This window comes from Gavialis gangeticus, unplaced genomic scaffold (assembly GCF_001723915.1).
Source record: "Gavialis gangeticus isolate Ggan-Ray unplaced genomic scaffold, GavGan_comp1, whole genome shotgun sequence".
In the NCBI taxonomy this organism is placed as follows: Eukaryota; Metazoa; Chordata; order Crocodylia; family Gavialidae; genus Gavialis; species Gavialis gangeticus.
The window spans coordinates 11,995,284-12,022,914 of record NW_017729005.1 but is presented as its reverse complement, the minus strand read 5'-3'; the positions used below and the strand labels follow the sequence as shown (position 1 = coordinate 12,022,914).

At 38.0% G+C, this 27,631-nt stretch overlaps 1 protein-coding gene across 5 annotated transcripts in view; it reads left to right on the top strand.

Annotated features, from left to right (window-relative positions):
* The window catches only part of TBC1D5 (TBC1 domain family member 5), a 659,444-nt gene that overhangs the window by 394,893 nt on the left and 236,920 nt on the right, over window positions 1-27,631 (top strand). For all 5 annotated transcript variants that reach the window (XM_019508683.1, XM_019508679.1, XM_019508681.1 and 2 more), the window contains exons 5-12: window positions 5,166-5,274; window positions 7,365-7,454; window positions 7,571-7,642; window positions 8,985-9,052; window positions 17,781-17,883; window positions 25,011-25,099; window positions 26,546-26,596; window positions 26,693-26,762. In XM_019508683.1, coding sequence (XP_019364228.1) covers window positions 5,166-5,274; window positions 7,365-7,454; window positions 7,571-7,642; window positions 8,985-9,052; window positions 17,781-17,883; window positions 25,011-25,099; window positions 26,546-26,596; window positions 26,693-26,762 — 652 coding nt within the window. The remainder of the gene's footprint in view (window positions 1-5,165; window positions 5,275-7,364; window positions 7,455-7,570; window positions 7,643-8,984; window positions 9,053-17,780; window positions 17,884-25,010; window positions 25,100-26,545; window positions 26,597-26,692; window positions 26,763-27,631) is intronic.

The window sequence follows — 27,631 nt, the reverse complement described above, 5'->3', positions numbered from 1 at the left end:
CCCCACATCCCCACCCCTTCACACACCTCAGCCACCTTCCCCCACACCCCACATGTCCACACACACACTAACATGCTTTCTTACTCCACCCCCACACCTATCCATACCCACACACACCTACACCCTCCTGCACACTCCCACAGATCCTCACAAACTTACACCCACCCCCTGACACACACCCACAATATACAAGAGTAAGGCTTCATTTTAAGCTTTTGTGCAATCACCTCTATGTACACTACACAAATGCATGTAAATCTGGACAAAAATATTTTTTGAAATCAAATTGATGAATGTTGTAGATGTTTGATTTTTAGAATATAATTTGACATTTTTCTGGTTCCGAGATAGCAAAACCCCTTGCTGAAAGGAGTATTTCCAGGGTGAAGGGGAGGGACTTCTGGTGGCAAATATCAGGGGTTAGGGGGCAGGACTTCTGGTCACAAGATGGTGACCAGAGGGTGGGGACCCGTCAAGGGGTGGAGCTACTCGTGTGGCCCTCAACAGCTTGCCAAAACTCGGTAAGCGGCCCTCCACCCGAAATAATTGCCCGTCCCTGATCTGGAAGATGGGATGGATTGCACCCTAAGCAAATTTCTGGGTGTCACCAAGCTGGGGGGAGTAGTGGATATGCTGGAGGGTAAGGCCAGGATTCAGATTGACCTAGACGAATTGGAGGATCGGGCCAAAAGAAATCTCATGAGGTTCAACAAGGATAAGTGCAGAGTCCTGCACTTTGCATAAAACAATCCCATGCACCAGTACAGACTGGGGGCTGACTGGCTGGGCAGCAGCTCTGCAGAAAAGGACCTGGGGGTTAAAGTGGATAATAAGCTGAATATGAGCCACATGCCCTTTTTGCCAAAAAGACTAACAGCATACTGGGCTGCATTAGTAGGAGCGTTGCCAGGAGATCGAGGGAAGTAATTATTCCCCTCTGTTCTGTGCTGGTGAAGCCACATCTGGAGTACTGTGTTCAGTTTTGGGCCCCCCACTAAAGAAAAGGTGTGGACAAATTGAGGAGAGGCCAGCAGGGGGCAATGAAAATGGTTCAGGGGCTGGGGCATATGACTTACAAAGAGAGGCTGAGGGAACTGGGGTTATTTAGCCTGCAGAAGAGAAGACTGAGAGGGGTTTGACAGCAGCCTCTAACTACCTGAAGGGTGGTTAAGGATGGAGGTAGGCTGCTCTCAGTGGTGGCAGATGACAGAATAAGGAGCAGTGGTCTTAAGTTGAAGGAAGGGAAGTTTAGGTTGGATATTAGGAAAAACTATCTCTCACTAAATTCATTGGCCTAAGGAGGGTGGCGAAGCACTTTAATGGGTTACTGAGACATGTGGTAAACTCTCCATCTTCGGAGGTTTTTAAGGCCTGGCTCGACAAAGCCCTGGCTGGAATGATCTATTTGGGGATGGTCCTGCTTTGAGTAGTGGGCTGAGCTAGATGACCTCCTGAGGTCCCTTCCAGTCCTAATTTTCCATGATTCTATAATTGAAATCATTGGGAGGAAAGAAATACAGCAAAAGCCACATTATCCGGCACTTTAGCAACTAGAAAGATCCACTAACTGGCATCTGTACATACAAATCTTCCTTCCAAGGGATGTAGCAAAAGCGAAACCGGAAGTCTCGCTTCCGGTTTCTCCACTGCAAGCTGAGTCCTACTTCTTCCTTGTGGATCATAGCCTGGGGCAAAGCAGCCTGTGTGTGGGGCCCCCCTCCCTGTCCCCGGCACACTGACGCCAGGGAGTGAAAGCCCTGTTGCACGGGACATGGCACATATGATTAACCGGCATCCCCCATTCCCGGGGGATGCTGGATAACAGAGTTTTTACTGTATTTCTTTCTTTACTCTCAGAGAGTACGTGAGAAAACTAACGGAAGTGAACGTATGGAACAAGCATAGTTAAAGCAGCGTCAGGGGGTTCCATGCAGACATAATGACCACAATTTTAAGCAGAACGTTCTCTGAGTAGGGAAAAACAGAACAGGTACTGCTGTTTTGTGGACAAGGGACCTCTTCTTGCTGCTTGAGAGAGAGTTTTAGAAGTAATACATTTGCTTCTAGCAGAAGCTCATTTCTTCAGGTACATAATTGTTTTATCCAGTGTCAGTTAATACTTTCAGAAGAGAGTCTATTAAGAAAGCCATCTTCTTTCTTCCTATAGATTTCTACCACTCTGGACATGATGCAGCATGTGGTTTAAAAATGTCTGAATAGCAGGTAGATTTAATGGGCGGTGTTATACAGGGGCTCATATTTTATTTAATTATACTAAATTTGTAGCAAGTTTTTACTAAACACTCGGAGTGATTTTTTGTTTGTTTGTTTGTTTGTTTTTGTTGTTGTTCTTTTTTCAGCTGTTTACAGTGTTCTTTCAATTTCCCCATGAGCCAAACATAATTTGGAGTATGGGCTTGACAACCTTCTTCCAGCTATTTTTAATGTAGCTTTGTTCAAAAAATGTATTTTAGACTTTTATTATGATCAAAAACATCATGACATTACATTGTATTATAATTTGGCTGTTGAAGTGGGTTTGCACAAATATTTCAAAGTAATGTGTTTCCATGCAATGACCAGGTCTAGAAAAGTTCAACCGCAAAGCATGGAAACGTTTTGGGGTTTTTGCAAGTATATAATATCTGGGTCCTAATAGGCTTGTTTTTTAAATGTTAACTGCCATCTAGCAGTTACTACAGACAATTGCTGTTATAAACATATTGAGACAGAATCTGTTTTTTCATTACACTGGTTTTAATCTGCATTAACTTGACTGACATCTCAGTGTTTTCCAAGTAATTAAGTGAATGCAATCTTCTACTTAAGCAGTGTAAATGACATCAGAATCTGACCCTTGTATATAGGGAAACATCACCCTCTGAAGAATAGTTGCATTTAAGTTGGCAGCTGTTAGAATGACACCAGTAATGCTACAAAACTACTTATATGGTAGAAAAATTTCCTATCACATGCTTCAATGAGACTATTTGAGTAGACATAATATCCTGTAGTTACCAAAGGATGTTTATGGGCCAGATTTTCCTTTGCACTATAATCACTCTTCACTGCATAAGTAGCAGTCCTCTAGTCTTAAGGAAGATTCCACTGGTGGCACTGGATTGTACTGGTGGGAGCCAATGCAATAACTTTTATGCCACAACCATTTATAGCCAACAGTGTAAACCGGGAGGCTAGAATAACAGCCCTGAGTAGGCAGACTATTGGACCCAGCTACCACCATCGCTTGTATGCATGGTGGCATGGGGAGAAGCCCCACATCAGCAGGCTGCTGCTACCACGGGCCAGATCCAGCCCATAGAATATAGGTTGCCACCCTCCTGATGTAGGCAATGTGGCTAGAGGGAAGAGGAGCTGTTGCTTGCCTGCACTGTTGTGATTTGCTGCTATATTGGACCAGTTGGCAGTTGATAGTGGTCAAAGTTTTCTTTAGTACAGATAATACAGAACTGGAGGAGCAGGGAGAAGGTCAAAGCATTTTGTATGCATCACATCTTTACCTATCCCCAACAATGCCTACATATATGCTGTTGTTCAACTGCATCCAAACACATAGGCCTAGCAGTCGGTTCTTTTTCGAGGAAGCAAGTGCTATGAAAATACCATTTAACTGAAAGATATCTCTACCAGCACAGTATCGACCTGCGCACACACCTTTTAACTCCCACCACGCACTTACACATCCACACATTCTGGGATACTAATTCAGACCTGCCCCAGAGGAATAGGAGCATAGATGAAGGAGGAAGAACCTTCAGGGTCATCGACTCTAGCCTCTACTTTCACAGGCAATGGAATCATTTTCATATATTTATTGAGTTTCATTTAAAACTAGTTAGGTTTTTGCTCCTAGTATTTTGATTAGTGAGGTTCTGAAAGAGCTTTAATGGTTGAAAACATTCTTCCAATATCCAATCTAAGTTTTATCCATATTTAGATTATTGAATGACAAACAAGTGCAGAATGAGAGCTTTCTTTCAGCACCTGAATGACCTTCTTTGTAACCCCACTTAACTAAGCAGATATGTCAGCCCAAAGCTAAATAAGTAATGTCACTATTTCTGCTTCATAGTTTCATTACTATGAAGACCAAGTAAATCTCAAGAGAAAGTTAAAAATGGGGATTTTTACCTTGAGAGTATAAATTGAACAAACGAAAACATCCAAAATGCTTGTGCCCTTAAGTGTGCCCCTGATGCTTCTACACTGAAATGGAGTGACTTCATATATTTTTATCTGAGCAGGTCGAGGCTGCTTTGGTCTTTGGTAAGATCATCAAATGACTGATGCTGTTCTTGAGATCCACTTCAGTGGAAGATGTAGGGAATATAGGTTTAATTCTTTTATTCAAACTCAGTAAATGGTTTGGGACAATTAATTTCCAATTGTTTCCCAGTAGAGCAGATTTACTTGTATATTAATGAGGCACAGGTGTTAGGCCCCTGGTGTCTGCATGCCTGGGAGGCATATTTAGGTTGTTTATCTAGTCAGCCATAGGTACTGCAAGGTACTCAAGCTTGCCTTTAACAGTTTATACAGTGAGGGTTTTTAATTTTTTGATGTTTTTTTTAAATTTGCTAGCACCTGTTAAAATTTTAAAACTGATCATGTAGAAAAAAGTAGAAGTGATTTCAATAGTAAATAGCACTAAATGTTAAAGAAAGTCATCTTCTATTATGCTTAACTGCCCAGCTTGAAAGTAAGAAGAAAAGAAGGTTCATTTAAGCAAATATGTCATGTGAGGAACTAATACAGTCAACAGTACACTTTTCTATTGCATATTTTTGGAATAGGTGTTTCTTTGTCTACGGCTGAAACATGAATGTGCTTATATTAATATTCATTTTTCTTGTTTATTCACTGAACTGCAGTACCAACATTTTAGAGGAAATGGAATAGCCTCCATAGACATTATGAATTTCAGTAGCTGGCATAATTATAGCGATCTACATATTCATTAAATCCAGAGAAGAAATGTGTCCAAAAAGACAGCCATGCGTTTAGAAATGGTACACAACTAAATATATACATTAAAAAGTTCCTTTCCTCTGCTTATCCAAAATTACTTAGTGTGATATAGCCCTTAAATCAGCTGAGGCTTTTTTTAGATGTTCATTCCTTTTTTTTCCCCCCCTCTCATGTAGTAAAGAATGGGAAGAACTATTTGTAAACAACAATTACTTGGCAACAATACGGCTGAAGGGGATTAATGGGCAGCTGAGAAGCAGCAGGTTCCGTAGTGTTTGCTGGAAGGTAAGAAGAGAAAATATTTATTTACAGTTTGTGGTTGCAATATATCAACACATTACCTGATGCGCTGAAAGATTATTGATGCGAAGAATCACTGAATTTTCCAAGAGACTTCATCCCAATGTTTTCCTGTCCATTTTTATAATTCATAGGGCATTCACTAATCATATTGAGTTGCCTTATTGCTGAATTGCTGGTGATAGTGAAGAATTCCTATGAAAGAGCATCTTTGTGTTGAATTACATTTCATTTAATAGTAAAATTCATTGCAATGTAACTGTTTCCTGTCACTTTTTTTTACACTGAAATGATGTGTTGAGATTAAAGGGGAAGTTTTGGTCATGGTTTGTATTATAATGATTAACTTGGGCTGTTTGAAAACCTATCAGCTCCTTCTCCACAATAAGCAGTTGAGATGCCTCCCTATTGATATGTGAATGAAAGGCTCTCATACCTTGAAAGACTCATACTATGGCTCTCTTGTAATGACTTGGATAAGAAAGAAACCAGGCTAATATAGTTCTGTAAGACAGTAAAGGCCCTCTAAAGCCTCTCTTTCTCTTGGGCAAAATAAATAATAGGGATTGGAGTCCTAAAGCAGTATGTTGCAAAGCAATCAGGCCCTTCTTTCTTTTTCACTAGGGTAGGATTGAAAATTTTGATAAAAGAGAACATCTTTCTAAATAGTCTTTCTGTGTGTGACCATGATAACTTAAGTCACTTCACTTGAATTGGAATTTTTCCTGCTTCCCATTACTAGAAGGACCTACAAAAAATATCAGATACACTGCATGTGTGTGTGTGTGTGTGTGTGTGTGTGTGTGTGTGTGTGTGTGTATATAAAAAGAGGATGAGAAACTGAATGTCTAGTGTGGTGCCAGTTTTTGCATAAATGGATGTTTCTTTTCTGCAGTTTCATTGATTTTAAGTATGTTGCATAATTTCCATTCATGATCTGCCTACAACTCCTCTTGTGTATTTTTAATTTGGTCTCTTCCTGTATTCTTTGTCTGATTGGGAAACTGAATCTGAATTGGCCAGAGCCCCAGCTGTGGTAAATTGTCATAGCTCTATTGTCAATGAAGTCGTGGCTACTTATACTAATCAAACATGTTGCATCTTATAACTTTTACCATTTCTAGCTTCTCAGCTGTTGGAACTTAAAAGTACATACTTTCAGGTTTTAGGCTTCTGGCACACGTTTGTTTAAAGGTGCAATGGGATCTGATCCGAACAGTCATGCCTCTTGCCATGCCAGACACGCGTGGCAGGAGGCTCTCCCTGCACTGACAAGTTGAAAGCTGGGTGCCTGATTGCAGGGCTGACAGTTGGCTGATTGTCAGTTAATTTCGGCTGATTGTCAGTCCTGACTAGACGGTCCCATTTGAGACCCAGGGCTATCTGGAGACTGGGGCCAGCAAACAGCTGATTATTGGCCCTAACCCCAGGCAGCTATGGCCAGGCTGCCCAGTGGTGGGAAGCAGAAGCTGCCTCCATTCAGTTCTTTAAGCCCTGCACCTAGCAGCTCTGGCTGAGCTTCACGGTGCGGTGGAGCAGAGGCTCCTGTCAGCCAGAACTGCCCTGCGTCGGGTTTAAAGCCTCCAGTGGGAGAAGCCCCCCAGTCCCCTTCACTGTCGCATCTCCCCCTCTTCTCCAGCCAGGAAAGGGGAGTGGGCTGATTGTCCATGTCAGTTTCAGGACAACATGGGAACTGGTGGGAGATTCCATTACAGTTCCAGAATGGGGGGAGCTGTCAACCAAGCCTTGCAATCAGGTATCAACTCAGGCATGATGGAAACCAACCACAAAAAATTATTACACATTTTGTGGAATAATTTGTGGCTGGTTTTTCATTTTGTCACACCATGAATTGCCTGAATGTGAGGCTGGGTTATTTTAAGACGCGATTAACAGGTTAATTGTGTCTTAAGTATAACATCTGCCAAGGGCCTCAGTTCTGTCAATTTCAGATGTAGATTCTGATTTTGTTAAATCATGTCGCTAAAATGGTTTAGACTGTCCTATAGGACTTACTTGAAAAGTTGCATTAAATTGGTTAAACTTCTTACATGCATGTTTTGATTTATTGACAGCTGTTTCTAAATGTTCTACCCCAAGATAAATGTCAGTGGATTGGTAAAACTTCAAACTTAAGAACATCATATAACAAGATTAAAGAAATAGTAAGTATAACCAAACATTCTTCTACACCTGGATATTGGTATAGTACTTCTAAAATTAGAACCTGAAAATAGAAACCTTGTTGGTTTTTTTTTGTTTGTTTGTTTTTTCCCCCTAGCATATAACAAACCCTCGAAAAGCTGGGCAGCAAGACCTGATTATCAACAATCCACTTTCACAGGATGAGGGGGTAAGATGAACTGCAGTGCCACAAAAATTCTGCCAAACAAGCAACAAAAATTTCCTGGTTTGCTTCACCAGATTGGTAATAACAGGGGAAATCAAATAGATGTATTGTAGTATTGTTCTGTAGGTTGTGAGAAGGAGTTGCTATTGAGCATCTGGAGGTGTTTCCCTTTTTCTTGTTGGTGTGCTGCCTATTCAGCGATTGGTACCTTGCTGTACCTGTCCTGAGTTAGGTTTCCAAGAGCGAGGACTATTTCTCGGGGTTTTGCTCAAGTTGCAATTCGATGGTTATAATTAAGATATTAGTAAATTTAACTGAGAAAAGGAAAGCTACTAGTCTTAAGGGGACAGTGTCAAACATTTTAATATCTGTTATGCTTGCAGTGCACTAATATAAATTAAATTAGAATTCTTTCTTTACAAGTTTTATGTTCCTGCAGTTGGCAGACTTTTTTCCCCCTCCTTTGAAAATAGTCATGAATTGTTTACAGGGTGGGGAGAGGATGGGATTTTTTTTTAAACCCTATTAGCTGTTCTTTGTCAGGTGGTATAGTCAGCTACTGCCACTGTGTTCTGAAAGCTAAGTAAATGAAAGAACTGCTGTGGATTTTGTTCCTCCTAAGTTCTGATCAATACTGTCAAGGCACCATGCTCCTCCAGGGAAAGCTGACTCTACATTCCACTTTCCTCAACAGTACAGCAATCTCATGATATCCGTTTCAGTCCTGCAAAGGGAAAAAGGAGAAGTTTTCATTTAGATTAGCCTTTGCAGGGACCCAGTAAAAAGGGCAAGGAAGTGATGGGGTAGCACAAGCACAGCTACAGAATGACTGAAGTTGACTCAAATTAGATTTAATTTTAGGATTGGTTAGTTTGCTGTATTTCTACCTTTCTGCTCCTGATATGAGAACTTCCTTTTAAAATGATCAATACCAATTTGCACAGGATGTCTTTTTCATTGTGGGTGTTCAATTGTTATACATTCCCAACTTAATTTACCTCTGCCAGGGCAAAGAAGCTCAATTGCAAATAATTGGCCAGTGTGCAATTTAAGCCAATTTATAATTAATTTTTAAGTATATAGAAGCAATGTGGTCTAGTGGATTGAGCATAGGGATAGAAGCCAGGAATTTATAAATTTAATCCCTGCTCAACACTGATTTGCTGTGATGCCTTGGGCAACTCACTAATCTGTCTTTCTCATCTGTAAAATAGTGATAATACCTACCTCCCAGGAATGTTGTGGATTAATTGGTTAATATTTGTAGAGTACTTTGCAGGGATATAATGCAAGTCTCAAGTATATCATATTTTTTATTTAATACAAGTATTTTGACTTATTTCAGAGTCTTTGGAACAAATTTTTCCAGGATAAAGAGCTGCGAGCAATGATTGAGCAAGATGTGACAAGAACGTAAGTAGCTTTTTGAGAAAAAAAATATTACAATTTGAACTTTTTTTACATCATGTTTTCTTTGCCTAAATTGATATAGCATAATACAAAGGTGCTAAGAACACATGAACATGGAAACACACATACACAGTGTATAAAGAGAAGTCTGTCTTTGACTCTGTCTCTGAGAGAGAGCAGAAAATATTCTTGAATTAAATGTTATACTGTAAGGATTTGTTGGTATCACTGAAGTGAAGCTCTTCTCAATTAAGATTTAGGAAATATTATATTAAATTTAAAATACAGTTTTCTGTAGGAAACAAAAAGAAAAGAGAAATTGACAGGTCTTTTGACTAAATTATGTTCATAATAAAAGATTGAACAGATGATTTTCTGTAATTCTTAACACTTATTCAATCAATAATAGAAAAGCAGTGTGTAATTAGTTAGAAAATGTCATTCATCTAGAGAAGTTTAGCATTTCTATTTTTATGCATCACTTTTCTAGTGTTGTCACAGATGCCTTTTTAAAAAATTACCCTACTATCACTAAGTATCTTTTTATCTCCTTGGCCTCAAGTGATTCCTGTTTAGGAACTTATTTGTGTTAGAACACTCACTTCCTGAAAATATTTTCCCAGAGTTAAAACACTGACTCTAATATGTATAAAACAATTACATTTAATTACAGCTTTGTTAAACATGTACCATTCTCCTGTACTGGATTGCATACATTCTTTTATGTTTTAAACAAAAACAGTGGTGGACATACTCTTAAAATTCATTTACAATATACATTTACAAAGTAAATCAAATTCACTTACAATAAAAACATTTTTACAGAGTAAGTAAAGGTCACTGACAATTTTCTGGAATATCTTGAACATCCATATTTGGACCGATTTTATCAAATGCATTTCTGCCTATGGATTTATAATAGAATCAGAGTATGATTTCATGTAAATTTTCATGGATAGTATTTCTTTTGTTTGTAAATGGTAACAGTTCAGCATGTTCTAATATTAAAATATATACATACATAAATTGTAAAAGGGAAATGAAAATTGATATAGTATTAGTTTGGGACAGTTGTTAAAAAGAATGCAAGATCCAGACTACTGTTCCTCTGGTCTAGTTAACTGTCCAGGTAGCACAATAATTTTGGATAAAGAACATTTTGTTTGTATGTAATTATCCAAAATGGCGTCTACTTCCAGCAATAATGGAGAATATCAGAAGTCATCAGTATAATTGTCAAAGTAACATTAATTTGCCTATATTGGACACCTTATGTCCTGAGGTTGTGTACTTTTTGTAGCGTAATTAATCATGAAATATGTTGTTCATGTGTAATGTAGGCAAGTTAATATTTCAGTGAAAGTATATTTTACATTTCCTTACTTGGGTTTCAACATACTTTTATTTAATACTGTATCTTTTTTTCCTACATCCCTTTTAAAAAGTTGTAGTTAAACTTGTCAGTTCTGTTTGTTAAGGTACATCAGCTAGAAGTTGAAGCAGTTTTGGAAAAAGTGTACTAAACTTGCCAACTTCTGTGTTTTAAAAGTGTGTGTGTGTGTGTGTGTGTGTGTGTGTGTGTATCTCTCTTCCTAGGTAAAATGCCCCTACAATCAACAGAATAAACTAATTAACTTGATGTGTAGGTGAAATAGCGATACTAGCTCTATAAAGTATCATCAGCAAAAGTAGGAAAAAATTATTTTGTGTAATCTTTTACCTAGAGAAAATTAGTTTCAACTAGTGCAACAATAATCAGCTTTAAATTAGCGTACAGAAATATGGTTTTTAATTTGGTGGAGCTTCAAATGGTCCTAATATTTTACTATCAAAATTTAAATAAATGAATAGAGAGTTGAATTCACACATTTTGCTACCATTGTAATTAGCTGAAAATATTTTTCTGAAAATCTGGATTAACCCAGTAGCCCCCCATATAGAAGGGCAGCAGAAAAATATACCTACACTTTGCCTTTTTTGTGTGTTACACTGGTTTCAGAATCGTCCACCAAGAGGGAATGTCACATTGTAAACATGGTTTCATTAGTCCCTGCTATAGTCTTAGCACTTATTCTGTATAATAAGAACCAGTTTTGTAAAGCACTTAATATTTTTTCCTGTTAAATCAAGCAAAGTTCCTATTCTGCAATAAAAACTATTTGTAAGTATTGACGTCATTGTTAAGTAATTATGTAGTTAGTGATCAGCACAACGTCTAAATTATGATGTTTCTTTTTTCATCATCCAGTAGCTGAGACTTATATCAAAATGGATTTTTCCTTCAGCTTCCCAACAACATTCACTTCTGAGCTGTAACCATGTTCAGATCATTTGTCTCCAAATAAGAAGCCTTTCAGAAGGCCACGGCTAAGAGAAACTGGGTGGTTATAATGAAAGTTCTGGCCTAACTTTAATTATATATAGAAGCCAATACCAGGCTACCAGTATAATACTATGTTCTATTATTCTCCTAGAAGAGAAACTCCTATCGGAATATGCACAATGGTTACGTGCAGTAGACCTGAGAACATTGTGATTAATTACTGTCATTCAGTAAATGCACTAAAGAACAATACTGTTGTTATCTTCTAATAACAAAAAAAATAAAAACTAAAGCACAATTTTAGAAGTTCTCCCTAGACTTGTCTTTGAAACCAGTAGTGTTGCATAAGATGCAAAAGTTTTATTTTATTGTTATAAAATGTATACAAATTCCTTTGTGAAGAAGCATTGATGTTCTGAGTCTGAAATGCTAGTCGTCCTCACTAGCCTCACTTCTTTTCTTTTAAGCTATGAATTGGACTAAAATTTACCAATTTTAATTCCCCCTACCCAAACAAGTTCCTAAATAGAAGCTGAAGCTCAGTAAAGCTCAGCAAGACCTTTCCCTCACTCTGACGTCTACCTTGTTCCACTGTCTATAACTTTGCACTCTCCCCATTGCTGTTTGTGATAGATAAATTATCTGAGGCCTGGCCCCTCTTCCCTCCGTTGAATAAATAAAGTTCAGTATTCAGGATTTACATCTCTGGAACTGTCTTTCTCAACAACACCGAGTCATTCCATTATAACCTGTTCCCAATATCCCTCACCACTGAAAAATTCTTTTGAGGATGCCTAGATGTTCGTTTCTTACCAACTCCCCACAGTCATTTGGATGTTTCCATATCCGTGGGGAGAGGGAAACAGTTTTTCTCCCTTTCCCACACCCCTTTTCCAGTTCTTTAAAATAGCAGGATTGTCTACTGCTCAGGTGGCTTGTACTCTGTTTGGCTTTTATTAGCCATGCTGCTGAAGTAGATGAACTATCCACTATGTAGTCAGGTTATATCAGTGAAAAGAAAAAAATAGGTAGTTTCAGAACACCCTGAAATAACTTTTACACTAGCCATTCATTCATGCTGGTCTTTACTTTTAGTCGTCATAATCTTCAGTAAACATTCATATGTTTCTACTAACTGCAGTAAAACATGATCATTCAATAGCTGATTTTCATGTGGTCCTTCCCTAGCATTAAGTTAGATTTATTACCCTAGCATTTTCTTAAAATGGTTCCCGCTCTTCTGGATGCGAGAATGCTACACTTCTAAAACAGCTTCTAATTGCACAGTAACATTCTTTCTGAACTGATAGTTCCCTCTTAACCTTCGTGATCACTAGCTTTTTGCATTTGCCATAATGAATACTTAAGCTGTCTTATGCATGAATTCGTTGTAATTCTTCCTAAATCCTCATGGATAGCTGTGTATTTTCAAATTTTATTTGTTAGTCTCTCTTCCCTAAACTACACAGGACAGGCCTGAATAATAGTCCTTCATAAATAATCTTTTCAAAACCCTAAATTATGCTGATTGCCATCTGCTGCACTGTACCTTTTCAGTCTCCGCTGTGTCCTTCCTTTATAGTAATGTGATTACTACAAGTGCGTACAAGTTTCCAAATGCTGGTATACCTCTTTCAGATGCCAGAAAAATGTTGCACTCTTCATACCAGGACTCTTGTCAGGATTTTTGCTGACCTCATATTCATGTCCCCTAACTCTGTGCTTTGATATTTAATCCTTTTGATTTGTTTTTATTATTAAACTTTAATTACCATTGTGAGGAATGCACAGTGCTGTTTATTCTAAGGATTTTATTCAAATTCTCATCATAATTAGTATTTTTCTTAGGGTATGTCTATACTGTAGATTGCAGTGTAGGTAGTGATACTGAAGCTAATTTTAAGTGAGCTAGCCCTGCCCAGAAGCAGCCTAACGGTAACAGCACAGAATCCACTGTGGGCTAATTTAACTTGCCATGAAGGAGAAAAATTAGCCTGTACTGATCTCTGTGTTGGTTTGAGTAGATTACTTTCGGTACCCATGTTAGCTCAGGTATCTCCACAGAACGCTAAAAGCTGTACTCCAGGGATATACCCAGAACCTGAGCAGCTTGTACCATGTGAATATGAAAGAAGCTCAGCTTCGTTTTTAAGGAAATTTCTATCTCTAATTGTGGTGGAGGAAAGCATGAAACTGGTGTGAATGGCTCAGAAAGTTTCAGAAAAACCCAAGGTACATGAAATGAACTCAAAGTGTGTTTAAAAAAAATCTCATGATTTGCAAGCTATACCTGTTATTCTTTTATTATGCATGGTTGGCAATATGATATCCATTTTGCAGCTGGTTAACCTGAGGCACAGTGTTGCCTGTGGTTGCACGGTAAGGCTCAGCAAGACTGACTTAAAACTAGACATAGGAGCCAAGCGTCCTGTGCTATCCACTGCATCATATGCCCTAAAAATTTTACTATTTACATGAGGCTTTTAGTTTTTAGAATTGTTATAATCTGTGGTATAGTAGAACCTAGAGGTCCCATTGTGCTATAATTGCATCCACAATCACCCATGTATTTTTCTCGAGGAAATATTTCTTGTGTTTCCTTTTAAGCAGGGTTCTCTTATTATTTTAGGTGTTTACTTTTCCACTGGATGTTTGGACATTCCCAAATTTTTTCATTAAAAAAAGACTTAAATTACTTTCTTTACAAAATTAAGTCTTAAAAATGTGTTGTACCACATCTGTTCCTGGAGTTACATCCCCAGGGCCTTCTTTCCTCATTAATATCTTTTGAGGGGACAGGATCACGCTATGCTTGTCCTAAAATGCATTAAAAATATTATTTGGTTTTCTGGTAAAAATATATGTTCACCTAAAGTTTGAGGTATTTTTAAAGAGGTAACTTCAGTCCTTCACACTTTATCCCATTTTTAATCTAACCCAAGCAAAAGCAATTCCATGAATACTTGTAGCATGATAATTCTGACAAGTTATATAGTGTTATCATGTATAAGAAGAAAATGCCATATTTGAATAGCTACAAGAAAATAGCAACTGTTGTTTATGTTTTCAGATTGCTAGAGATAGACAGTTAATACACATGAATGACTGATTTTGTGTTCAGCCATCCTGTGTAATATATCCCATATGTTTGCCTGTGTACAAATAACTGGGTTTCATATATGTGCTTTTTCACACATGAAATCTTAAATACAAGGGAGCCCTTGAAAATTGTCAGGCAGTGCTGCATTTATTTTAAACAGGGAACATGGAAGAAAATATCAAAAACCATTCTGTTATCAAGTAACACTACAATTCTTCTGAGTTACCCTTTCAAAATAGTTCTCTTCCTTTTCTCCAATCCTCCCCCTTTTATTTGTATTCTTTTCTGTGTTAGCATTTCATATAGTCACTCATGCAAGTCTATTCTCAGCTTCAGGCTGCTTTGTTTGTGTACTGATTTGTAGAGAGACATCTTGTATAAGTTCGCTTTAGTGCATTTTCTTTGTCTGTCTGTCTGTCACTCAAGCAAAGAACAGATTTATACAATCATGAACTGTTTGCAACTAGCTACACAATAATATTTACATTGTTCTAGTTCTTAATGCTTATGTAGCAGCTTTTTTCCCAACTTCTTGGCATCTTGAATTTCCTATCCCTTAACATTTTTAATATATCTAGAGTTCATTTTCTTGGGTAGTAAAATATTAAGGTATTATATAGGACTGCCTGCCCTTTGTGAACATGTAGGCTGGGGACAGAAATGCAACATAACAGAAGTTTAGTGCACATAATCTGCTTTTAATGTAGCCAGAACCAGTTTAAGATAAACCTGGATGGATAAAGCATCAGACTTAACTGATTTAGGTTAAATCCATTTATTTAACTTCTGTCCCCAATTCAAGTCAACTCACAGTCCCTCATCTCTTCTGCAAACCACCTCACCCCACAGGGTAGGTGGACTAGCCCTGGCCCAATGTGTCTGCTGTAGCTGATCATGGAGGCGTGCTCTGGTACCCCCTGGCTTCTGGGCTGCGCCAGTGCAGGCATATGGCTACATTTCTGGAATCAAAAGTGAATGTCTGTTCACTTGCTTATTTGTTTAGTCTACGCAGCTTAAACTAACCTGCGAAGATCGAATCAATTTAGCTTCAGGCTGTTAGACTGTCTATACTTAGCAGTAAAGCCTAGTCATCCTTCACCATAGAAAGTTTTAGTAGATCTAGTATGTACAGGATCTTGCTAAATCCCAAGTAGTTCAGGACTTCATCTCATTGTGAGTACAGCTCCCATTAGCACATGATTAGGTCCTAGAATTTTGTGCAACTTAGGCTATTTTAAGACATTTTAATGGCTTAATGACGCTTATTAAAGTATCCTTGTAAAATTACCCTAATTATTTTTTTATATCAAACTAAAGGCTGACACATATATCAATAATCAAAGTGATATACAGGAAATACAATTAGAAATTATATAAACTAGCTAATGTACCAGAGCAGCTATACCCTTTATAAGGGCTTCTTCTGCCACTTTTTATGTTGGAAAACATGGCCATCAGGACTGAATACTGATCTTGAAACTGAACAGTAGTCTTGATACACCAGTTATGGTTGACAACCTAAAGCAAATGCAAGGAATGCAAGAATATATGTCGTATACAAGTCATTGGTAGTTATTTGAGACCTGGGGCTGGGGTGGCGCAGGTGTTGAGGCACATGCAGTTGACATCCCAGAGATTCTAAATTTGAGGACATGGCAGACGTGGCTAACAGTGCGGCCCTGTTATTCCAATGAATATGAAAATTCTGCTAAATACCTTGTCACAAGAACACTAAAAAGGAAGGATAGGATTTGAGACCTATATTATTTGTCTAAAATTTTCCCAGATATCAAAATCAAATGTTTGAATGATTCATAGTCTCTTCAGTTATAACTCCTTATTTGTAGAAATATTCTTAGGCTCTCTTGAATCCATTATGCAGGACCAGTCAATTGGTGTAGTGTTGGAACCAGGCTGTAAGTGGGAATGTGGTTACATACCACTGCACCGTTTTAAAGGAGACAGTTCTCTTATTCCCTGTTCCTTCTTTAGCAGCTGCTTCAGCCACTGCCACCTATTCTGCATATCTTTGTTGCTTGTTTAATGTCAAGCAGCACTGTAATGAGACACCCTAAATATACTATACCGCAGACAAGAGTTAATGTGAAGAGGGCATTAGCTGTGTTTGTCTGAAGTCAGGCAGAAGATGGAGCAATGACACCTTACAGACCTAATTAATTCAGACAAGCATAAGCTTTCCTAGGCAGCAGCTTACTTCATCGTATTCTTGGCATTCAGAGATGCTTTGATGAAGTAAGCTGTTACTTACGAAAGCATATGCCTCTGAGTTAGTCAGTCTGTAAGATGCCACTGTACCCTGCCTTCTGAAGGTAATATAGCCATGATTTGCTGTGCTACACAGGAGCCATGCTTCAGCAGGATTCAGTGCCAAGTGGGGAAAGGTTTTCTTTATAGAAAATGCCAATTGAACCCATATTTTGGACAGCTGGGGAAAATGGTCTTATGTGAGAGATGTCTGTCTCTGACAAGGTACTCTAGGGGTGAACCTATACGTGTAACTATGGTAGAGCAAGTCACTCACAGACACGATGTCTACAGTTGCTCCTGGGGCTGCAGCACTTGGAGCTGGGGTGGAGCAGACCTGGGCTGGCCAGGGTCCCAGATGGTCAGCCCCAGGCTCCAGGTGGCTGCAGCTGACGATGGAGGGGCTGGCTAGGGCATGACAGTGCTAAAGTGCAGGGCTGGACAGCAGCAGCCCTCCTGTACTTCAGCTCCCTCTTGCCCCAGCCAGCCCCTGTCACTGTTTACATGTGCATTTCAGTGCATGTAAGTACTCCTCCGTAAGATAGTACTTTCCTCAACAGTACTACCTTATGGCAATGTTAATTTATTTACCACGTCTTAATCCGTATGTGAATGATGACACTTTGCTGTGGAGCTAATTAGTCTACTCTGCAGTAAAGCGCACATGTGGATGCACCCTAGGACAATCCCATTTTCAGTGGATTGGTCACCTGCAAAAAATGACAGTCAGAATGATCTACTTGACACTTGCTTCATTGTAGTGATGGCTAGCCTATCAAAGGATGTCATCCATTTAAGGAGAACTAACAATTGGCATTTATTATAATATTGAAAAGTATGTGGTTCAGAATGTTGTTTGCGAGACAAATATACCATTTAAAAATATTATTCTGTAACAACCGCAAAAAGATAATGAAGAACAGCTATAAAGTCTTACCTAGAACTGCTTGTAGAAGCCCAGGTGTAGATCTAAATCAGGTGCCTGAGAGAGTCTTTGTGAGCTTTGTTGTTTCCTTCAGTAGAATATATTTTTTCTTTTTTAGATTTCCTGAAATGCAGTATTTCCAGCAAGAGAATGTGAGAAGAATTCTTACAGATGTTCTGTTCTGTTATGCTAGAGAAAATGAGCAGTTGCTTTATAAACAGGTAATGAAAATATCATACAGGTGGCATCCATTGACTCAACATTTTCTATACAGCTTGACAAATGATTGAACAATAATGTAGGTTTTATTGTATCCAAAGTTGTATCATAATGCTAAAGCAATCAAAGAGCTGCTTGTCAGTTGCATGGTAAGGAAAGTAAGCTTATTCAAGCACATATGCTTTCCCCCCTCATTCCCTCAAAACCTTCTTCTATAAGGCTGCTAAACCTTACCTTCCAACTTTTTTGAATAAGTCTTTTGTATAAACAGCTTCTCTCCAGGCTCTAGCCCAAGACAGTTTTCTATGCTTAGATAAATACTGAACATATATGTCCTGCAGTTATAAGTATGGTAAGTAGCTGGTTCAGATTTAGACAAAATCAAATGGTTTCAAATCATATGTAACATTTCAAGTTATTCTGTGGTTTCTTCAGCATGATAGACAACTTCTTGTTCGTGTTGGATCCTTTGCAGATTGTGTAGTACCAAAATAAAATGCAGTATACAGGATGTTTCTGAAACATTTACTTTTTCACCAGTAGGGTTGCTAATATCAGTTCCACAGCATTGCCAGATGCTAAAATCCCTGCATCTTACTTTTAAAATTAGTGAAAGATCATATTTCATTCAGTTGAAAAATTCATTTGTTGTGTGATACAATCTCAATTAATTCCACGTGTACTCTTTTAGTTTTTTAAATGAACGTAAACTTTAAAACAAATTGCTCCAGCAAGACTAATGTATATTGAAAGAGAATCATAGACATAAGTATATTTGTGTGTTTCCAATTAACACTGCACACTGTTATGAAACTAAGAAACTAAGTAATATAGTATGTGTGGAAAAGAGTAGGCTGAAGAACAGCTGTAATTAGAAAATGATTCAGAAAAAATGCAGTCTTTTAATAAATTTACAAATATTTTTAATAGACCGCATGCTTTAAAATGTGTTTTACAGCTACCCCCTCCCTAACCAAGGAAATTGCGTCTCATGGAAGAGACCAGCACACCTGATTTGAAATAGCAGTAGCTTATCAAAGTTCTCTGATAGATGATATGAAAAATCAAGTATATAGTTATCAAAAGTAGCAACTCTTGATTAGTTAACTATTTTTTTTATTTTTAATGGAATGTGAGTAGACACTAACCTTATATCAGAAAGAAGAAAAAATAAAAGATCAGGAAGATCAGTATATTTCAGGGCACGGCTATAAAAAATGTTTTAGAAGTACTCAGCTGCCTCATTTCTAGTGCATATAAGCCAGAGTACTTGTGATGAGGTGATGGGGAAATGGAAGAATGCATTCTAGCTAATTTGGTCTATTATTTATTGAACAAGAAATATTATTTTATTCTTTGATATGACTTAAAAGAACTTAATTACCCCCTGCTTATGTTTAAAATCCTGTAGATTCCTTACAGAGAAATAATACCTTGCTACATAAGGATTGAATATTTAGCCAGATCAAATTTAAAAAAAAACAACCCTCTAAGCTTCATCACAAGCTGTTAAAGCTATTATTTTGTACTAGGTGACACCCCGTTTAACATAGACCATATTGTTAATAGTTATGGGATTTTATTGAATTAATGAGACTGTTATCATGTAGTAGAATGTCTTGCTGAGTTAATTGAAACTGCAGAGATTATATAAATGGTATTAATGAACTTTGACTGCCTGATGCCTCAGCTTTAATAAAGACTGCTTGGTGGGCTAAATGAACATAGGCAGATAAAAGAACAGGTTCAATTTTGTGAGCCTACAGGCTGTTGACAAAGAAAACTTCTTTACCTCTGTTTCAACTAGTGTTACTGGAACAGTGCAATAATTTCAGAAAAGGATTGCCACAGGAGTAAAGGGAGTGGTAAAGGGCAGAAAAAAGATGAATTTGAATGATGAAAGCATGGCTGTTTATCTTTGAGGGTTTGTTTCAGTATCTAAAAATGATGGTGCAGTACTAGATAGTGATTTTTTTTTTTTAAAGCCCTCCTTTAGACCCTTCTAATTTTCTTAGAAAGATCTTTACCCCTTTCCCAACTTGTTCTGCATTTCCAGTGTCTTCCGTCTTAATGTCTCCACAATTATCTTCCACATTAACCATCTTGACTTTGTTTGGCCCTCCTGCCTGTAGATAACTGTCTCATTCAGGGGGACTGTTTCATGGATTAGCTGCCAGGAAATGCTGTGAGTACAGTGAAGTCAATAAACCTTTTAATCTCTCTCAACCATATCAGTTTACCTGTCCATGGTCAGATGCCTTATTTGTAATCAGGCTTCATTCATGACTGAAGCTAGTTTTAATTCAGTTCTTATCTAGGAATGAGGCCTCATAACTCAAAATAATTTTAACTATTACAAAAAGTAGCAGTTTATCTGCCAGGCAATAAAGGTTGCCATTAATGCATCATTAACACATCACCACACGCTACACTGATTGAATATAGGGTCCAGTTTAATGCATTTGCCCTCATAATTCTAAGTACATCAAGGGACTTGCTCTTGCTTCCTATGAGATCTCTGCTTTCATGTTCATGAGCGCCTTCATTTTTCTGAACAGTGCAAAAATTGATCTAGGTGGAAGGGAGCTCTCAGGCATGCATCAGAAAGCTTTTTATAGGAACTGGACCTAGATACCACAGCTCATTCCTGCAATGAACAACCATAAAGTTATGACTTGTTTTAGAATTGAAAACTAATTATTTATTTTTCTTGCAAATTTTATATACATGAACACTCACACTCAAATAAAACATTTAATAAAGCTTTTTCTCCAGGAGCTTAGCACAGAAGAGGAAGGTTATTTTATTTTAAAATATTTTGGAGGCAATCTGACTTTGGAATTACTGGGTACTTGTAAACCTAATAGATGGTGGCTGAAGTTCACAACATTGAGATTGTTACTGCACTTGACATTATTTAAATGAGTGTTTGTACAAGCAATCCACACGTTTATTCCATATGTGTACATGTATGTGTTGTCTTTGCAGTAAGCTTATGGCTTTTGACCATTGTAAAACATTTTTTATTTTTTCACAGGCCAAAAAAGTTGCCCTGTACTCAAATATGGGAATAAAAAAAAATCTTCACAGTTTTTACTTTTATCCCATTTGAGATTTTTTTTTTTTTAATTTTAAAAAATCAGTTGTACTTATAGCTATATGAAAATTGCCTTTGCCTATAAATTTTATCAGAAAAAATGTAGCTCTTGTTAAACTGAAAAGATGCAATAATAGCTAAGCCAAGCCATCCGGTCAGCAATTGTTCACTTATAATTTGATTGTCCTTACATGAATCAATATAGTGTTGAAATGCATTGATTCATATTTCAGTGGTAGTACTGCTGTATTTCATTTTTTTTTCAAAATCAGAAACTATTATGAAATCAATATTTTGCTGTAGTTGGCAAGTGTCATGAAATTATCTGCCTGCTGTCAACCCTTATTTTAACACTAAAGAGTTTTACTAAACTGTTGATGTATTGCAGGAAAAAAGGTATGTATACATAGTACACTGTGGGTGCATCTACACATGCCACTGAAGTGCAGCAATAAACTGCAGAGCTTATTGCTCGGCAGTTTATGGCTCCTAGGAAGCTCCTGGGCATGCAGTTTACACATCTGCTGGGACTGCAGTGCGTTAAGCCAGGCTGCAGCAGCCCTGGCTGGCAGAGGGCCCAGGGGGTCAGCCTGCAGGCCCCTAACTATACGAGTGGCCCTCCTCTGAACCCTGGGACTGCTCTGACCAGGCTCAGTGTATTGTGGAGAGGCTGTCTGGGGTGCAAGAGTGCTTCACTGTGGGGCAGTGTGAAGCCCCAGCACTGAAGCACCTTCGTGCCCCAGCCAGCCAGCTCAGCATCTACATGTGTGCTGCTGTGCACGATAAAACTCTGCAGTAGGGTAGGATTTGAACTTATTAGTTTTGTATACCCTGAGACATTTACTACACCGTTAATTAGTCAACTGCACAGTAAACATCTCGTATAAACACTCCCTGTGGCTTCTTTTCCCAAGCTAAAACTCTAAATATTTAAAGTGGTCTCTTAAATGAAGGAATAGCTCTGTTTTGAAATCCTGATATTTTCTCAGCCTCTATTTTTTGTTATATATAGATGATCACATTGTGATTTGCTTTATTTCCAAATTAACATATGAAAATGTTGGAAGATGGGGCTGTGTTATTCTCTTATTTTTATAACTAATCCTACCTTATGTCTTTTTTTCCAAACTGCAGAACAAGAATATAAATTTACTATTTAGATAATGAATTTCTTATTAACTGTATTTTAACAACCTCATGTCTGTCTGTCTGTCAGACAAATATACATTTAAAACTAACAAAATGCATGTAGAATTACAGTCTGTGTTGCTTGCAGTTTATATAGGTCTTTTTGGCACTTTGGTCTGTCTCCCAATCCTTTGACGTTCTGTTTGCAGTCTCTCCTTCTTACCTTTCTCAGTGCTGTAGGTTGTCCTTTTTTTTTCCTGTCTCCAAAATCTAGTGTTACTAACTTTCAGCCTTATATGTGAGTCTTGCAATAGCTCCTGAAAAGAAAGCTGAGATTTTCACTTACTCATTTACATTTTTTTACATAGTTTGTTGTGCTCGTGGCTCTTGAAAAAAGTCTGAAAATACAGCTCAATTGCCCTCTAAAGACTCAGGGGTGTACTTGGTAGCTGTGTTGGTCTGAGACAAAAAGACATACAAAAAACTAGAACTCTTGGTTCCAAAATGATACCTTTTATTAGACCGACTGGAAAAAGGCAAGAACACTGTCCTTTTCTTCAAGCTTTAGCTTGCTCTAAAGACTCAGAAAACAATGAAGAAAAGCTCCAGGGTTTTTTTTAAGATGTTGTGGTTTTTAAGCCAATCTCATGATTTTTTTGTTGGGGAGTAGGGTTCTGATTATTTTTTTAAAGATTAGCCCAAGGCTGCAGTCTGTCCCACCAAGCCCACCCTGCAGCATCTCTCTCCTCTGTTGTCCTCTTATGACTCACATGCACCCCCCTACAGTGCCCTGCTGACCTGTCACATTGGTGACAGTGTTGAACAGCACGTATCTTGATTATGGGACTCTCATACCTCCCACTCCCTCCAAGAGTTTTGGGAAAGTTCTTGTGCTGAAGGACCCAGTTGCTTGTGCTCATCTCAATGCTTAACTTCATGTGTTACATTCCTAAATGAGGCATCATCTTGTGGCAGGAGGCTGGAATGATGCTTAGTAAAGGTGCTACTGTGGTCCACCAAATGATATATGGACTTAGCAGGATAAGAGTGTTGCCACGTGTTGAACACTTACTAAGTCCAATTGGTGTAGGAGTCGCACCCAGAGAGTGGTGGTGGATGGGTCGGTATCGACCTGGAAAGATGTGGGCAGTGGAGTCCAACGAGGCTTGGTCCTTGGACCGGTGCTGTTCAGTATCTTCATCAGTGACTTGGATGAGGGTGTGGAAAGCACTCTGTCCAGATTTGCAGATGATACTAAATTATGGGGTAAAGTTAACATACCAGAGGGTAGGGAATGAATCCAGGCAGATCTGGGCAGGTTGGAAAAACGGGTGGAATAGAATAGGATGCAGTTCAATAAGGACAAATGCAAGGTGCTACACCTAGGAAGAAAGAATCACCAGCACACTTACAGTCTGGGGGAGGACCTCCTCAGCAGCACAGCAGTGGAAAGGGATCTTGGAGTCATTGCTGACACCAAGATGACCATGAGTCATCAATGTGACAAAGTGATCAACAGGGCTAACCGCACTTTATCATGCGTTAGCAGGTGCATAACAAACAGGTTCAAGGAGGTGATACTTCCTCTCTATGCGGCATTAGTCAGGCCACATTTGGAGTACTGCATCCAGTTTTGGGCGCCACACTTCAAAGGGGATGTGGATAACCTCAACAGGGTTCAGAGGAGGGCCACTCATATGGTTAGGGGCCTGCAGGCAAAACTCTGAGGAGAGATTGAGGGCCCTGGATTTCTTCAGCCTCCTCAAGTGAAGGCTGAGGTGAACTTGTGGCCACCTACAAATTCATTAGGGGAAGACAGCATGGAGATATGACCTGTTTACCAAGGCACCCCTTGGAGTAACTAGGAACAATGGCCACAGACTGACGGAGAACAGATTTAGGTTAGACATCAGAAAGAGCTTTTTTACAGCAAGGGTTGCCAAAATCTGGAATAGGCTTTCAAGGGAGGTAGTGCTCTCCCCTACCTTGGGAGTCTTTAAGAGGAGGCTGGACATGCACCTGACTGGGGTCATCGCACTCTTTCCTGTCCAGGGCAGGGGGTCAGACTTGATGTTCTGCTAAGGTCCCTTCCGACCCAAACATCTATGAAACTAAGTGCAATTTAAATGCAAGGAGAGAGAGGTTCAAGCAGTTTAGCATGTGTTAAGTGCCATTCTGGTGTTGCAAAATTGTTTCCCTTCAGGCAGGTTGATAAGAAATTGTGTACTGTCGTTGAGTAGTACAACTATATTTTTGTGCTTTAGCTCCTGAATGTTTATGATTTTGTTTATATGCATTTCTCATTATAAATGGTAAAAATAACTAAAAACCTTCACTGGAGCAATACTGAGTTTTGTCCGTGCATTGTCCATATATAGGTTTCACAATAGGCATAAAACAAACAAACTTAGTTTTAATCTCCGTAGGCATCGATGTCTCCATTTCTAATTCCCCAAATGGCTGCCTTTGTCTTTTCCAAAGGCCATTGATATCCTAGTTTTGCAACATTATCAAATAAAAAAGAATTTTAAATTTTGTAATTTGTCCTTATTGCAGATCTTTATACTGTGGTGCATGATTGTAATTACCATAAATAAAATTCATATTTATGAACATAGATCTTTGGAGTAACTGCCAGGTGCAGGGTTGTCTACCATTGCCAATTTGTTGTCTGTTCTGTTAGAGAAAGAGAGAATAACTTGCTTCCCATATATTACAGGAGAATAAACACTTGGATTTAATCAGAATTTAACATAAAAACCATTGATTATGAAACCACTCTGTTAAGCATGCAACTGTTCATGCTTTTACATTTTGTACTGCTAATATTATTGGCTGCTAGATGCTGAGGTGGAGCATCATGAATGAAGACCTTGGTGTAATTTTGTTTCCTTTTATCTTTAGGGTATGCATGAACTTTTAGCGCCGATAGTCTTTATCCTGCATTGTGACCACCAAGCTTTTCTACATGCCAGTGAAGCTGCTCAGCCAAGGCAAGTGATGTGTAATTATCCATTTAATGTGCAAGTGTTGTATTTTTCCATATTTATATACATTTAAGAATTAATCTATATATTTTTCCTTCCATTTTTTTCTTTCTTTTATTAAATAAAAACATACTGGCTTTAAAGTCTATAAAAATAAATCTGATTGCAAAATGTTTAATTTTTCATATATATGTTATTTTTCATCATGCCTCTATAAGAGATCAAAAATCAAAGGAAACTTCTGAGGCAGTTTTAAAGAGTAGCAGTAATTTTCAAATACTAGTTGCTGAAAAAAGAAAGATGGGCCCCCTAGAGGAAAATATTAAACTAGAGGTTTCACTGAACAGTGCAAGTCAGAAGTGGTTTGATCTTTGTCACTGAAGGGAGTAGGCAGATTACAGAGCCCAGTCCTGACAGATGAGTTGTTTATCAGTATGTTCTTGTATTTTTTTAAAAATGAGTACATTGCAGTGATTGATAACTTTTCTGTTTCTTAAAAAATTGTACATGAATACCACTTGACTTAAAAGTGATATTAAGTTCAGATGTAGATTTTCCATATCATGCAAATAGCATTTATATAAATATTATATCACATATGATTGTCCCACAGCTAAATTCAGATGCTCTTGATTCTCTCACCCTGTTGATAAAGATTTTACTTGTTTTTTAAACAAGTTGCCTGTTGAAATCATTTATGGCCATGCAGCCATATTTTGCAGTTGTCTTACTGCATTTGCTCTTGGAACCCAATAGCATTAAAACCCAATTTAATTACCCCTGGAATAAAGTAGCTTCCATGGGCAGTGTTAGCGTAGGACTGCATTGTACTTGTATGTGTTTATTTTTTTATTTAACATCTATCTTTAGAAATCTTGTAAGTTATATGCAAGATGTTTTTCAGTAGCTAGTAATGTGCAAGATACCTAAATTAACCATGTAATATACAGAGCATTCCATGCCATCCCACTGAAAAAAGTGGAGCAAAAAAGCAAATTAGATGGATAAGAGGTGCTGTCACTGATTAATTGCTGTTAAAATACAATAAAAATAGAAGCTATTAAAGCAAAATAAATTAATGTTTTGATATTGCATATTTGACCAGTAACCATATTTTTTTGTTTTGGACAAACAGTGATAGATTGTGCAGTAATCAATTATTCTAGATCAAGCATATTCAAATAATACATTGTGACATTCAGTAATTTGTTATTTGGAATAATTAGATGGTTACTTCATTGTAGTGCAGACAAGGCAGCTAATTTGTTTTTGATCTTTTTAGAAAGGAAAGACTTCATTTGTTCAATGGAGTTGCTCTTTTTAATTAAAAATGGCTAGTTTTCTCATTTGCACTTTATATGAAAGTTGGCTTATAAATATATAATAGTACATGCAGAACACTGACCAAAAATAAACATTCAGATTTTGATTGTTCACTGTTGGCTTTTTCAGTGAGGAAATGAAAGTTCTTTTGAACCCTGAATATCTGGAACACGATGCCTAGTAAGTTTAACAGCTTTCTGTTGTCTTTACATTTCCTTTACTTCTGCTTGCAATACATTATTTAACGTTAAATTTCCGGATTCTTTTTCCCCTTAGTGCGATGTTCACACATCTTATGGAAACTGCGGAACACTGGTTTTCAACTTTTGAGCATGACAGTCAGAAGGTAAATACTGTTGTAACAATACATTTATAGTACTGCAAACAAATGTGATTTTAACACGGTAAATTGAAATATGTTTAGATTAACACTGTGTGTCTTAGCCAAGTTAAAAATAAGCTCTTGGAAATTTCGTGTGCGTCTGGGCTGCCCTACTTGTGGGAAGTTGTTGGTTGAGTGCTTAGCTTTGTTGAGTGATAACTTTGAAACTGCAGTTCACGTTGTTTGACATGCAGTGTTGAGTATCATTTTGCAGACGAAGCATTTGAGTTTGTTCTGGGGAGATGCTTCTGTTTTGCATGCATTTTTTGACCCAAGTAAGCTGTGAGTAGGTCCACTGCCTACCCAATTAGTAACTAAGGCTCCCTGAACTTAAATGTGCGTGATTGCATAGTTAAATGGATGTACAGGAGTTTTTAAACTATTTAAGGGCTTTATTTGCCTTTAATCGTTTACAATATACAGGGTTGCTGTGATTCTTAGACTTTTGGTCATTTGCCACTGTATTATAAAATGGGATCTGCCAAAATTTCCATTCTTAGCTACACCAGTGAAAGGTAGTAGGTTTTTTTGTGTTGTTTATTTACTTCAGTGCAGTTAGATCAGTGTGAATATCTCTTCCCCATCCTGCCCCTACCCCCAACCTCTTGACCATCCACAGTGCAAATCAGCCATCTCAAGGTATTTCTTGTAAAGACCTACTTGGTCTGTTTTTCTCCTTTATGAAGTTGCTCCTTTTCACTTCAGCAAGTACTAGATGCCAATGGCATACCATTGTTCAGAGCTGACGACAAAAGTCCTCATGGCTTTGTCTAAATACTTTCCAGAAAAGTGTCTCTAAAACTGAAATTCTGTTTTCGAACAATGAGGTTTTG